This window comes from Chaetura pelagica, unplaced genomic scaffold (assembly GCF_000747805.2).
Source record: "Chaetura pelagica isolate M959 unplaced genomic scaffold, ChaPel_1.0 scaffold1045, whole genome shotgun sequence".
Classification (NCBI taxonomy): domain Eukaryota; kingdom Metazoa; phylum Chordata; class Aves; order Apodiformes; family Apodidae; genus Chaetura; species Chaetura pelagica.
The window spans coordinates 95,837-110,735 of record NW_009953420.1 but is presented as its reverse complement, the minus strand read 5'-3'; the positions used below and the strand labels follow the sequence as shown (position 1 = coordinate 110,735).

The 14,899-nt window shown below is 42.1% G+C and overlaps 1 protein-coding gene across 1 annotated transcript in view; it reads left to right on the top strand.

The window, feature by feature from the left end:
• The window catches only part of LOC104389475 (maltase-glucoamylase, intestinal-like), a gene marked incomplete at its 3' end in the record, with an annotated part of 47,275 nt that extends 32,782 nt beyond the window's left edge, over window positions 1-14,493 (top strand). Inside the window, exons 30-47 of the mRNA XM_009998473.1 lie at window positions 63-188; window positions 982-1,110; window positions 1,234-1,341; window positions 1,611-1,673; window positions 1,935-2,069; window positions 2,501-2,585; window positions 3,440-3,578; window positions 5,859-5,992; window positions 6,372-6,406; window positions 6,498-6,614; window positions 7,972-8,120; window positions 9,064-9,148; window positions 9,233-9,289; window positions 9,914-10,038; window positions 10,288-10,376; window positions 11,824-11,873; window positions 13,032-13,202; window positions 14,431-14,493. Of these exons, the coding sequence (XP_009996775.1) occupies window positions 63-188; window positions 982-1,110; window positions 1,234-1,341; window positions 1,611-1,673; window positions 1,935-2,069; window positions 2,501-2,585; window positions 3,440-3,578; window positions 5,859-5,992; window positions 6,372-6,406; window positions 6,498-6,614; window positions 7,972-8,120; window positions 9,064-9,148; window positions 9,233-9,289; window positions 9,914-10,038; window positions 10,288-10,376; window positions 11,824-11,873; window positions 13,032-13,202; window positions 14,431-14,493 (1,860 nt within the window). The remainder of the gene's footprint in view (window positions 1-62; window positions 189-981; window positions 1,111-1,233; window positions 1,342-1,610; window positions 1,674-1,934; window positions 2,070-2,500; window positions 2,586-3,439; window positions 3,579-5,858; window positions 5,993-6,371; window positions 6,407-6,497; window positions 6,615-7,971; window positions 8,121-9,063; window positions 9,149-9,232; window positions 9,290-9,913; window positions 10,039-10,287; window positions 10,377-11,823; window positions 11,874-13,031; window positions 13,203-14,430) is intronic.
• Between the last annotated feature and the right edge of the window lie 406 nt (window positions 14,494-14,899).

The window sequence follows — 14,899 nt, the reverse complement described above, 5'->3', positions numbered from 1 at the left end:
GGTTTTTGGTTGGATTGTTTTGTTTTCACCTACCCACCACAAATACTCTGTCTCCTTTCTAGCTGATTGGACGACCGGTCATGCCACCCTACTGGGCTCTGGGATTCCAATTGTGCCGCTTTGGATACAGCAACGACTCAGAAGTTGCCCAGCTGGTGGAGAGCATGAAGGCAGCCAGGATTCCCTATGTATGCTGCTAGTGTTAACGTTTCAGCTCATGCCTCAACTTCTGGATTCATAGTATTATCTAAGACTAGTTAATCACAAAATCAAAAACCAACCAAAAAAACCCACTACCATGGTAGAGGAGCAGACTGTTTTATGCCAGAGTTTAACATCTCTGCACACTGTGGGCTGTTAAATGTTGGCTCTAAGCTGCTTTGTTTTCCTTATCATTCATCACAAAGCACTCAGGTGCCTCAGTCAGTCGTGTACTCTTGCCATGCTGGCTGTGACAGAGCAGTGATGGACAAGAGCAACAAGCAGCAAAGAAAATCAGCAGCATCCTTGCAGTGGTGGGTTGTTCTTTGCCAAGTCAGCTCTGATTTGGCAGAGGTTGTTGTTGGGAAAGTTGGAATAGCACATAGATCTAACAAAACTCTACTGTAAATCAAACGTGACTTCAGTTTAAATGTAATTAACATCACTGTTTAAATACAGAACACCTGTTCCCTTATAGATATGGTAGCATATGTGCAGTTTCTGTGTACTTATACATGTTCAAATCCAGGACTTTTCTCTCTCTCAGATATTAATTTCTACCCTCAGGCTGGATGCAGTAGGGAAAAGTTCATTTTGTATTGGACTTGCTGATGGGTTGTGTCATATTAATTTAATGATTTTAGCCTTAAGTTTAGCTGCTTCCAATTTTACAGTTCAAAAGTTCAGTAGTTTGCTTTTTTTGGCAGATTTTCAGTAAGTATTTGGGAAAAGAGAAAAAAAAAAAAATCATATGCCATGAACTGTTTTTGTGAACTGCAGGATGTCCAATATGTTGATATTGACCACATGGAAAGGCAAATGGACTTCACCATCAGCCCACACTTTGCTGGATTACCTGCTCTGATCAAGAAAATAAAAGAAGAAGGAATGAGATTTATCATTATCCTGGTCAGTTTTGAATACTGGTTTTAAATTTCAATGTATTATTACAGAATGCAGAATACATTCAACTGCATTTCTAAACTGTTTTTTATTTATTTAGTATTAGGGTAAAAGTGTTTGTAATTGCAGGATCCAGGCATCTCTGGAAATGAAACCAATTATCCTCCCTTCTCAAGAGGTGTGCAGGATGATGTCTTCATAAAGTGGCCCAATACCAATGACATCATATATTCCAAGGTACTGTTCTTAAAAAGCTGGTGACAGTAGAGGGTCCATCTATGTTAGCCACATGCCAGCCTGGACGTCAGTGTGAGCCATAGGGGGAAAGGCTCCTTCGTGCCTGGCTGGAAATGACACATTGAATAAATACTGCAAACTGAACTGGCTTCAGCTTGTGTTATCATTCACACACATATCAAGGAACAATGGTTTTATATGTCTGTTGCTGATGCTAAGTTTCTATTCAGGGTGGTCTGATTATTTTAAAATCTTCTTTGTCCTGTCAGGTCTGGCCATTTCTTCCCAATGTACAAATCAACGAGTCACTGCCTCTGCCCACCCAAATCCAGGTAAGTGTTGATTTGGTTTGGTTATGGACTCAAATATAGACAGAGCAGCACTTTAATTAAGGAAAACAGCAGTGAACTAGTTGATAAATCTAGTGGGAGGAACAAACTGCTGGCTTTCCTAGCAGAGCCAAGAAAAAAATTGTTAACAATTATTTTTTATTATTTTTTTTAAACATTCAAATTTTTAAAACAAATGCCAACATTTTAACAGTGAGGTGCTTTCAATCCTGCAGCTATTTAATTTTCCTGCTGCTTTTACAGCTCTATGGAGCACATACTGCTTTCCCAGACTTCTTCCGCAATTCCACAGTGAACTGGTGGAAGAGAGAGATCCTGGAGTTCTACAACAATCCCACCGACCCCTCGAGAAGCATCAAGTTTGATGGCCTGTGGATTGTAAGTGTAGTAATGCATTGGATTCCTGGATATTTTCTCTCTGCAGAGAGCACCGTATTCCACTGTACATGTTCTGCTGCTGGAGCTCTGGGGGTGTCTGGCATTAAATTGCCATGAAATAAAATGAAAAACAGCAGAGCACCAGGTAGAACCACTTTGGCTCTAGGTTTTACAGTTGCAGTGCCTTGGGGTATTGTGACATTTTTTTCCTCTGCTGTGACCCTGTTTGCAGAGGGGAAACAGAGCTCAGACTCCCTGTTCTTCTCTTGCAACACTTTGTGAATGTGTCAAGAGAACATGGAACAGCAGACTGAGACCAGAGCTGCAAGGGCTCCTGAGGACTTCTACAAGGCTGCTTGTTTGTGATTTATTATTTAGTGTGTGTTGTAGGTTTGAAGCAAATACACTCAGATTTTGCTCTGTGTTTTCAGGACATGAATGAACCAGCAGCTCTTATGAATGGTGCCATTGGTGGCTGCAGAAATGACCTCCTCAACATGCCACCATATATGCCACGTGAGTATGATCACTCCTCAATCCAGTTTTCATTCTGGGTTCTACATAATTTCTTATGTGGCATAAATGCCTGAAGTTAGGTGTAGAAAACCACAACTCCTAACTGCAAGTGCCCCTTTTCTTGCTGAGATTATGGGCACATTTCAGCTTATCTGTTTCAGGGGGAGCAGTAACAGCATGGCAGCTTTTAAAAATAAAGTTCTTTTCAGCTGCTTGCCTGCATATGGACTTTGATACCTGTTTTCTAGCCAGGTGCTTTGCTTTGGGCATGGCAGAGAATGGAGTTCTCTTTTTGCAGTTTTCTCAGATGAATAATGCAATTAATTAGAAATTTAGAAAATTTCCTTGGCCTCCTCTCATTACCATGTCTGTACAATCAAATACTTGAAATACTTAGCTTGGCTTCACTTAAGTACACGTGTAAAGTAATGCTAATTAGTAATTATCATTAGTGGTTTATTGGCATATTCCTGTTGCTTACTGTTGTTTGGAGTTAGATGACTGGTTTCTCAGGAATTGTCAGGAACTTAACACTCAGACACAGATCACCCCCCCACATCCATTTTTGTTTCTCTGGATGATGTGACAGTGTTGACAAAGATCTGCAATATCTTCTGAATTTGTATAGACTCCATTTCCTCTTTCAGCTTCTCCAGCAAGAGCATCTGCAACTGAGTTATCAGCACACTGACAGCCCCAGATGCCTACAAAGGAATATTCCATTTTGGAAACGCTACTTTTATAAAGCAATAAATTGCAGTATAAATGCCAATGAGATTATGAAAATGAAGAGAAAGAAACTAAAAGTATTGAATGGTCATAATTAAAAAGTATTTTTGTTCCCTTTCCATTAGATTTGGGATACAGATCAGATGGATTAACTGTCAAAACTCCATGCATGGAAGGCCAACAGTATCTTCCAGATGGCACCCCAGTGAGACACTATGATGTCCACAGTCTTTATGGATGGTCACAAACAAAACCTACCCTAGAGTAAGTGAAGTTTACATACTTTCTCATCTCAAAAATATGTATTTTGTGTCTGCATTCTTATGGCCAAAACTTTCAACAGTTGATGTAACATGCCTGGGAAATCTTTCCGTCACCCTAGTATCTTTGATTGGTCAATTCAGCTAGAAGTGGAGTTTGCTATTCAAGTTTTCCCAGCAGGGCTGTACCTCTTGCAGCTGGTGTTACTCCAGTGATGCTACTGGTCAGACAGCACACTGATCTTGCCCATGGTGCAAGCAGGGTGCAGGGACCTGAGCTGCAGGAAAGGATGTGCAGAAGATGAGGTGGGTCTCCCAATGTGTTCTTTGGTAATAATTGAAGAAGCACTTGTGCAAGTGAAGTTGTAGTAATAATTTATACAAAACCATCCAGAGAAAATGGTCACTTGTATGCAAAACTCAAAAAAGCCTGTAACTTAAAAATGAACATCAGTTTTCTAATGTAAAGATGTAAGTTTTTGTTCTCCCATTGTTAAACAGAGGGAGCTTCTGCCCTCTGACTTAATGCTATTGCTTTGTAACAGGGCTTTTGCATAGACTTGAAAGCCAGAACCCTTACTAGTGAATGTAGTAACTGGAGGTAAATTTGGGCTTTGTGATGTGAGCAAGAGCCTTTCCTGGATACAGGTGGCTTTGTCCTGAAGCAGAGCTGCCACCTCAGTCAGCAAAACACTCTGTCCCTGCTCATCCTGGAGCAGTTCTGCACACAATATACACTTTCCTTACATTTGAAATTCTATCAGCAATTTCCAAATCACTGTTGAAGGAGGGTAAACCATGCAGAGGTTGAAAATGTTTGATAGAACTTTACAAAGAAATAAAACATATTAGAAAACTTACTGTTTGTCTTGGGAGAAATAATTACAGCACATTAGTCTAGTTTAATTACTATGGTAATTTAAGTGACTAGTGTTTTTGCTGTAATTATAGTGTCACTAAAGCTGCAAATCCTGTGGAGAAATAAATAAATAGTGCCTTACTGAAGCAGCTGCTTAGGCAATGCTTGTGGAGCAGTGTGATTGTCTCAGTGCAGCTTTCTCACTGGTGTTGTGGTTTAGTATTTTGCTGGAATGATTCACAGTACGTGTGCAGGGCTGCAAGGGAATTCTGCTGAGAACATGGAGCAGTGAGGAATCCACAGCAGTCGCACAGCCCAGACCAGCAGAGAAAGGTGCTTTGTAGCCTTGGCAGAGCAACTAGAAACCATAAATTCTCCTCAAAGCAGTTATTTCCCTAAAGCTTACTTGGCTACCTGTGCAGGTACTTTGTGGCAATGGCCAAGGCTTTATTTTATGATACATTTTTATTATTATTGCTTATTGAGGTATGGGGTGGTCATTGGCAAGTCAGTCTGCCCTCCCAATAGCAATGATCCTGGGCAAGGCTAGAGGGTTTGAGTGCCAGAGCATCTAGAAGAGGCCATGGGAGTCCTTGCTGGTGTCCTTCTGTCCCCCAAACCAGAGCACCTGCACATCTCCCACCCTGTAGGTTTTTTTGCCTCTAATTTCAGGAAGAGTAGTAGGTCCCACCACCCGCAAATGGTTACCAATGGCTCGCAGAAATGTCTGCTGCTTTGAGGAGGCCAAATGTGATCAGACAAAGAGGTCAGCTAGTGACAAGGTGATCACACACACTGGTAGTCACTCTTCAGCTGTGAGGCCTGTAACCATCTTCTGCCTGAAAAACTCTTGTTTTGTTTACTCTGAGACAAATCCATGCTGGTCATTTCATATTGATGGCATCATGATGTTTCTGAAGTGACCACAGAGCCATGACTTTTTTTGTTGTTGTTTTTTTGGCAAACAGAGTCAAATATTCCTGGAACATTTATTTCCCCCCTTATGATCCTGACATGAGTTTTATTACTTTTTCCATGTTGCTGGAAGGTTTCAGGTACTTTAAGAAAGGAATGATGTGCCCTAGATCACATCATGAAGCTCTTAGAAAAGGTGCAAGTTGGGCCACATACCTATTTTCCCACACAATAACTATCTTGAGCTGCAAATCTGTATTTTAGCACCTCCTTGTTCTGCCAGTTCTCTCCAGCTGCAGGTTGGCTGACACTGCTGAGCTTCTGTGTAGGTGTGAATCCCAGGGACCCGCTGTGCAGAGCACCACGGGACTGGATGCAGGCACAGTCATGCACCAGTGCTGCCCTTCTCTGTAAAAACAGAAGCCTTTGTGTTTATCCTCAAAGAGAGTAAGTTCTCACCTAGTACTTCTCATGTAAAGTGGGTTTTTCCTGTGTTCCTTTCACTCTCAGAGCTGTGCAAAGTGCCACCAAGGAGCGTGGGATCGTTGTCAGCCGCTCCACGTACCCCAGCAGCGGCAGATGGGCAGGACACTGGCTGGGTGACAACACGGCAGCTTGGGATCAGCTACCCAAGTCAGTCATTGGTGAGTAGAAGGAAAGGACGTGTGTTCAGTTTACTGTGTGCAGTCAGGTCTTTTCCTTCATCTACTTGCTCTCAGTATTCATGTGGTATTGCTGAGCTAAGCCCTTCAGCATCAAGCACTGTTGGCCAGTTCCTGGTTTACTTCTTTCTTTCTGCATCTGTTGCTGGAAGCTCTTTTATTCCTTTGGGATCAGTCAACCAGGACACTGTGTCCTGCAACTCATTTCTTTGCTCCTGAGCAACCATCTCCCTTCTCTTTCTGCAGCAGAAACACATGATACATTAGAGAAGTCATGGGATTTGTGTTTGGTTTCTTCTTCTCATTCCACATTGAGAGGGAAAACAACCAGCCAGTAACACTGAATTATTTCTCCTTTCAGGTATGATGGAGTTCAGTCTCTTTGGAATATCTTACGTAAGCTAATGAGTTATTACTTTACATTTTATTATCTTGATGCTGTATAATAATTTATAGCATTCCAACGGGATCCTTTTTAAACCTTCAGACAGGAGCTGACATCTGTGGCTTCTCCAAAGACTCGGAGTACGAGCTGTGTGTTCGCTGGACGCTGCTGGGCGCCTTCTACCCATACTCGAGGAACCACAATGAGAAAGTAACCAGGGTGAGAGGCAGCTTCTTAATGGCTGTTAGAGGCTGGGCCTTTGCCACACACACACCTAAAGCCCAGCCACAACACTGCACAAGTTGGCCTGCCACAAAAAAAACCAAACACCCTACATTCCAAAAACTGGATGAGAAAAAACACATTTGGCTCTTTATCAAACAAATGTCTTTACTTATAAGCTAGCTCTGCTGGAAGCATCCCCCTCACCCAGGAGGGTTTATGCCCATAGAGGGGCTGCTCTGGGATTTGGACCACATGAAGGAAGCACATGCTAAGTTTGCTTTGGCTGAATCCAACTGCTGCCTGTTTTTCCCTGCCTGCCATTTTCTGTACACACCAGTCAGACTAAAAGAGAGCACTTCTATGGCAAACACACTTAAAGGAGCAAAACTGACCTTGGTGCTCTCAGCCCTAAATGTCCACAATTAATTATACAAGAAAAGAGAAAATGAAACAGTGCAGTGAGATTCTGGAGCAGGACTCAGCAGTTTCTGCCACTATCAGATACTGTCTTTCTTTTAAGAGTAAAGGGAAAGAATTGCCTACATGTAGATCTGTGCTGGCTAAGGACTACCTGGTAGAAAGCTGTAAAACAAGATATCTGGAAAATTTAAAAAAAATGGAAACAGCTCTTCTATTCCAGTTCAAGCTTCAGGTCTAGCAGAGCAGAGCAGTTTATATGGCATATATCGAATGGATTCAAGGCTCCTTTTCAGACCTGTGCTTTATCTTGCTGCAGCACCTTCTGATAGGACTTGGAGAGCCTTTAAAAATGCAGATTCAGGGTTATCATGTTGCTTGCAGTCTTACCCAATTTGCCAAGGTTTTGTGCAATACAGTTAATAAGAACTGGGAGTGCTCCTGACATCAGTCATGAGTGCTTTGGTCTTGTCTTCAAGCCCTGAGTGCTGCCCTGCAGAAAAGAGGGATAATGATGTGCATTGACTAGGATGTGCCTTTGGGACACTTGGCATTCAGAATTTTTTACAGTCTTCCCTCCAGGTTCTCTCACCTTCCCTCTCTCTAACTCCCCTCTTAGGGCTGACAGTGATCCCTGCTGCTTTAGTGTCACTTAGTCCTTGACTGAAGAGTAAATAAATGAAGGTGCTCAAGTTCAGTGGAGAAATTTCCTCAGCTTTGTCTTGCTGTGTTGGTTTTGATGCAGGGTTGGTAACTGCTGATGCTGACAGGTTCTGTGGAGTCTGGAGAGAAAAATAACATGAAAGAAAATATCTTGTAAACATTAGCAATTTCTTTTACCTGCTCTTTGGCTTCTTTGCTTTTGGGGTTGGTTTTTTTTAGGTTTTCTGAACAAAACAACCCTGCTTGACTACTGCGGTCTCTTCTCTTTCAGAGGCAAGATCCTGTTTCCTGGAACTCTACATTTGAGGATATTTCCAGGAAGGTGCTGAACATCAGATACACCCTGTTACCCTACCTCTACACACTGCTGTATGAAGCCCACGCCCACGGCAGCACTGTGGTCCGGCCCATGCTCCATGAGTGAGTGTGATTCCTCTGCTCTCTGGAAAAGGAATTTCCACTAAAAGTAGTTATAATTCTTCTAACAGTAAAGTTTTAGTTAAAAAATAAAGTAAAAAAAAAATAAAAATACAAGATTGAGAATATGATCTTTCAATAACAGCACAAGTTCTCAATTTTTCATTACACAAAATTGAACATATTTTCTTGTCAAGGAGTAATATTTAAACTTTAAAGCTCATCAGTAACCACTTTGGGAGGAAGCAACAAAAAAGTTTCACCTGATCCTGGGAATGCATAGAGTAAAAAACCCCAAATGTTGCAAAGCAAAAGCTGCATCAAAAAATCATCAAAAAAGAGGGAATTCTGCCACAAACCATATGAGTTTTGCAGGGGAAAATGGCTTTTTCTGTCTGTGTGTCTGAGCTGATCCAGCTGATTTTTTAAAGGAATGTTGTTAGACACACAAAGCCACCTTTGTTCCTGGTCAGGAGGAGCAATCCTTGCAAAAGCTTCAACTCCTTCTGCTGAGAGATGTAGTCTGGTACATTCCTGGACCGGCTGAGGAACACTGAGTTGTCTGCATTTATTAACCTGTTTTTCTCAGTGACTCTCCAAGAAAAGAGTGGCACAAATCAGAAAGCAGTTCGCAGTCTGTTCACTACCTGATCTTACCGTTGCTAATACCTGCCAAGCAAAGTGGAGCTTCTGAGTTTTGTGATGTAAATATCCCGAAATCAAATGCAAAGCAACAAAAGGAAGCTAAGCAGTAGCCTGCATTTCTCTTGCATTAATTTCTGCATTCCTGACAAGCATTAATTGATCTATGACTTATTAAAACTAGAATGAAGATGAGGAAATACTACGAATAGTAGATTCAATTTATACATAAATATCTTAAAGAAGGAGCACTTCTGGAAAAGCTCAGCATCCAATGCCTAATCCTAGTTCTCTTAACTTGCAGGTTTGTGGAAGACAGAACCACCTGGGACATCTATGAGCAGTTCCTCTGGGGGCCTGCACTGCTCATCAGCCCTGTGATGCAAAAGGTACTTATGAAAAATGTGAAATTCACTTTAGCTAAACTTCACTTTTTGATTTAAGGTACCTAAGGCAGGTGTGTTTCATTGCAGGGTGCTGTGGCAGTGAATGCCTACATCCCTGGAGCCCGCTGGTACGATTACTACACAGTAAGTCAATTTATAAATGACATTGTGTCTGTCTTCTTCACTGTGGAGTTCAGACAGCAGCAGGGTGTGCTGAGAGTGAAGGTGTGAGCCTTCCCTTTCCCTTTTATAAACTTACATTCAGGATCAGTTCTTAGCCCTGTAACATCTTCAGAGCTGATTAAAAAAAATAAAGCCTTGATTCCTGTGTAATAGCGGGTAACAACATGACCATAGGCAGGGGAAATTAGACGTTGAAATAATCCCTCTAGATTGAAGTGCTTCTGTTGACTTTTGTTAACCCTCAAAAACCAGAATGTCTTTGTAAGGAGTGCTGGAAAGGAGAAAGACAAAACAGGTTTATCTACATCATCTTCACAGAAAATAAGAGCAGCTTTGGTGACAGGCACCAACCATCACTTCATTAGCCACATTTCACCTGGCTGGCCCCTTTGGTCCAGCTGCTGTCACCCACAGCCCAGCTGCTCTTTCTCAGAAAAGCACTATGTAGTTACTGCTGCAGTAACAACTTCTAATTAATCTGTGCAGCAAAACATGATCATTTCACTCTAAAAAAAAACCTGTAGAGTGAGAGCAATCAAGTAGCTTACTGTATTTTGCTCTTGGTTTGGTTTTTTTTGTAACTAGGATGAAGACATTGGCTTTAGGGCACAATTCAAAGTTTTACCAACTCCTTTGGACCACATCAACCTGCACATCCGAGGGGGACACATCCTTGCTTGGCAAACACCTGCTAATACAACTTATTACAGGTAAGTTAACTGAAAATTTAAAAATGTAGTTTTCCATCTAAATCCTTCCATCTAAATCTTCCTTAGAGGAGCTTCATGGCTGATTTTCTGCTTTCCTCCAAATGGTCTCCTTTCATGTAATGGCTTAGGAAGATGGGTGTGGGAGATCAACTGAGTTGCACAGAATCTCTCTTTAAAACTCTAACACTTGCTAGATATGAAATGTGATTGGCTGAGGAAACTGAGGAAACATTCTTGTGTTTTCCATAGCCGGAAGAACCCACTGGGCCTCACTGTGGCTTTGGATGACAACCAGTTTGCAGAAGGACAGCTGTACTGGGATGACGGGGTTCGCATCGGTATGTATGGTGCTCCTTGCCTTCATAAAGTCCTGTCTTGGCTGAGAGGAGGGTCAAACACTGCAATAGGATGCCCTGAGAGGCTGCTGGGCCTCCAATATCCTTGGAGGTATTCAAAGCCCAAATTAAAGTAGACAAAAAAGTCTCAAGGATATGAACTGGAACTTGAAACCCCATATAATGCTCAGGAGCTGTCTTAGGAGCTCTCCTGTCTGCAGTTGTCCACAGTAACACAGTTGTCCAAGTGGGTAGTCCAATCTGAAAGGAAGTGCATTGCTCACCATCTCCCTGGACATGAAGTGCTGGTGGTTGCTTCTGCCTCAGAAGTCCTCAGTGTCATGTGGGGTGTTTGAGAAGGAGCATTAGGAGCAGATGGGGATGATGGACTCTGGCCAAAGCAATCATGTTTCTGAAGGATATACCTGGACAGGCCATCAGAGACAAAACTCAAATCAACCTTCACATCAGCATTATAGTAAAATGATTTTTCCTGATGTAAACAGCACCATCCTATGATTTATAGAATTAATGTTGTATAAAGGAAACTGTGCCCTGGACCTAAGGCAGCAAAGATAACAAAGCTTTGTCCTGAAACCTATGGGAACCATAACCATAGATTATGTGGGAAACTTTAACTAATTTCCTCAACATTAGTACATTTAAATCCTCTTCAGACAAGAGACCCTTAAATGTTGTTTATCCATTCCATCCAGGGTTTATTGTCCTTGCAGTAACAATGAGCTCTCACTCCAGGCTACTGCAGGGAATGCAGCAAATGGTGCTGTTTTGCATAATGATGTTCAGGGAAGTTTGCAGGATGCTCTTGGTGTGTTTTGAGGTGCTTCACATACAGCCCAGCACTGGAATTCAGAAATGATGGCTACATTTATGGAAATCTGATGAGAAATGAAATTAGCACAGATTGCAAGGTCCCTCTCACCAAGATGCCTGTCATCTGCCTGTGGCAGTGCAGAAAGGCAAGAGCCTACAATGCCCGTGCTTATGAGCACTACCTGGAGTGCACTTAGTGCTGAATAATTGATGGAATGAATGATTGATAAAAATCTGCAACAGCAACTTCTGTCACAGTCACGTGTCACTGGACAGTGGATAGAGTTGGATGTGGGAGACAACTCCAGGGCCTTCTCCAGTGAGAAATGTTTTTCTCTGGCTGGTCTTAACACCCTTGATCTTCCCAATGCTGTTTGGTTGCTTCTTCTGCATCCAAATTCTGAAATATTCTTATTTTTACCTCATTTAAATAACATGCAGTCCTACAAGAAAGCATTTTATGTCTGAAAGCCTATGTCTTCTGGAAATAAATAACTTTATGTACAGACACCAAATATTTGTGTATGACATGAACACAAATCTTGAACTGCCATGTTGAGAATGTGTTAACTAAGGTGAATAATGAATATATTTAATTTTACCCTTTCTTTAACAGATGCATATGAAGATGGTGTGTATCTGCTAACATCATTTACTGCTAAAAAGGTATGTCATGCTACCTCATAGTGTCTAAATAGTCACCTTAAGTGATTAGTATTCTACATATAACTATAGGTATTTTAATTTGGGACTTCCTCATGTCTAGATACCCCACCCTGATAATCAAATAGATTACAAGTAACATAATTAAACTGTGTTAAGAACAACATTAAGAATGATTCCAAAGATACCACTATTGTTAGACAGGGTGTACATTTATGGCACTGTAATTTCTGATATAACTCTGAAGGACAAGTTTATTTCATAAATGGTTTCTATCAAGGGAAAGCCCACATCAGGGCAGAGCATCTGGAGCATGTTGATGGGTCAGAACAGCCATGCCAGGAAAATCAGCAGCTGCTGCCTCAGGGCAGGATGCTTTTCCTTTCTTTTTCAACACAGAAAACTGGCAGGCATTCCTGGGTAACCAGGTCAATGAACAGGATTTCAATGAACTGGCATTTCTAGGATGTTGGGTTTCAGTTTTTATCATAGCCAGTTGAGTAGCTGCAATTAAATTAGACTGTAATTATATGGACTTTGGTTTAAAAGGTTTTAAAGTAATGCTTTTTCTTTTTGTAACAGAAAATGCACTTTTTTATTTCATTAGTTTTCCAAGGTGCCAGAATGTCTTCTAATTTTACCCACACTGTTCTTTCTTCTCATTAATTCTGTCTTTGTCAAATAATTGGATGTTAATTGCTAAGGAAGAGAAGTATGTTTTGCTAATTCTCAGTATTTGCAGTTACAAAGAGATTATGTAAGATAAATGCACCTTTTCCTGCTCTTACAAAAGTTGTTAAGAAAAATCCTAATGAAAGGGGTTTTGAATCAAGCAACCTGCTGGACCTGGGCCCACCCTAAAGGGACCTAAAATCACAGCCACTGGAGATGGGAGAGGACCTGTGGGTGCTGAGGGAGATGCTGTGGAGGAGGAGCTGTTCTGGGAGGGCATAAAACAGGGAAAGCAGAGGCTGGATCAGGCCTCAGAGAAGCCAGATGAGGCAAAACTGCTGTCCCTGTGACAACTGGAGGAAAGGTTTGTCTATGCGGTGCTTGCTGCCTAGAAATAGATATATAGGAAGAGAGGAAAACAACTGAAAAGCACAGGACTTCAACCAGTCAAATGACAATCCCCATGATTTTTTTGCCTTTTCCTTTCAGACTGTTTTAGATATCCAGGTCTCCCATCATGGTTACACTGACCCAAACAACCTGAAGTTCAGTGAGATTAAAGTCCTGGGGGTTCCCACCAGCGTCAAGCAGGTGACGGTGTCGCAGAACGGCGGGGCCATCCCCTCCCCTCACACCGTGAACTACAACGCAGCCAAGAAGGTGAGCTGCCAGCTGCAGGGCAATGCCTGTGTGCTCCTCAGCCTCTGGAGATGCAGCTCTCAGCTGCCCTACCATCTCTAAAATATATTTCAGTGAGGCACACAAGCTGCTGTCAGGTAACGGCTACGTAACAGACAGTTCATGTTGTGCAGTCAGTGTGGTAGAGCTTTTAAGTGCAGAAATTCCTGTCAAGGAACCCCAAGTACCTCTGACAGTGGGAAAGTGGTGGATTTTCTTTTGTGTTTGGTTTCTACTCTGTGGGATGTGAAGGAAGAAAAGCAACTACAAGTATGTTCATAATCTGTACAAGACCCCGTTATTGTCAGCCTTGTCTGACAACAATTCCATTTCCCAGCCCTATTTGCCTCCCACTGTTCCTTCCCCTGCCATGTCCCATCTTGGCTGTGGGTGTTGCAGCCCAGGGCTCTCACATGTAGGAGTGAAATCCCACATCTACTAAAGTTCCCAGCTTCCCTTCCCCTGGGATCAGAGCACCGGGATCCACCTCTGCATGGGCTGGGCTGCCCAGGGACCACCCCCTCCCCAGGCAACCCAGACAAGCCCTCCTGAGGGCAGCTGGTCAGGGTGGGGCTGTGCTGCCCTTCCCCAGTTTCCAAACCCAAACACAACTGCTGAGGTTTTCAGTCTTGCCAGTTCTCTGGTAGAGGGAGACTGCTCAACCTCCTTTGGTACTGGGGTCTTACCACCCTTCCCTTGAAATCCAATATTCTGTTAAGACTTTGTTCTTTCACTCTTTCTTGGGAAGTCAGGACTTAACATAAGTTTTGTGCATAACAAAAAAAAAAGATGGATTTAAAAATGTAAAAGAGAATGGAAGGGTTTCATTCTGCTGCTGCTTTCTTGATGGAAAAAAAGGAACCTCAGTTCTAGAAGGCCCTCTGAATGAAGGGAAGGGCTCAGGGCCTCATCATCAGACATCCCAAATCTAAGGTGGTTAAATTGTGTTTACCGTGACACAAACATGAAAGGCAGGAGAATTAATTCTTGTAGACCGGGAGAATGAGAAGCCACCACATTCTCTATTGCACAAAGACAAAGCAGTGGATCCTCAGGATAGAGTTACTAACTGTTTGTTTGTTTCACAGCTCCTGACAATCACCAAGCTTCAGCTGGCATTAGGCAAAAACTACACTGTGCAGTGGAGCTAAAATGCCTGCAAACTAACACTGGCCAAACTGCTGAATCTTCTCGTTGTTTCAATTTTCAGAGTGTCATCTTGAGAATACTTTTTGATAAACAAACATACCAGTTACAGTCAGTTCCTATGAAGGTATGATGGGTACAGAGCAGTCATGTTGCAGTGTTGCTGGAGGCCAACTACAAGGTCTCCAGGTGATGCACAGATCTGTGTTTTTAACAGTGTAACTTCATCTTTCAAAACTGAGAACTGAATTAAAACTCTGTGTTTTCTCAGAGTAGAATTTCTGGCTAACTAAATCCTTGCCAAATTTTGAAAAAAAACCACATGGTTGGTGTTACCTACATGGATTTGGGGCCATAATTCTGCCCAGATTTCACTTTCATCTTACTTTTAATTATGCCTAAGTCACTGCAATAGAGAAGTATTTGAGGCCACACCAAGCAGAAGTAAATGTTTTCAGATTATTGATTTAGCATGAAACTATGTTTCAAGTTGTTGATCCATAAAATACTGAGGTACTTGCAAAAGTCATTTG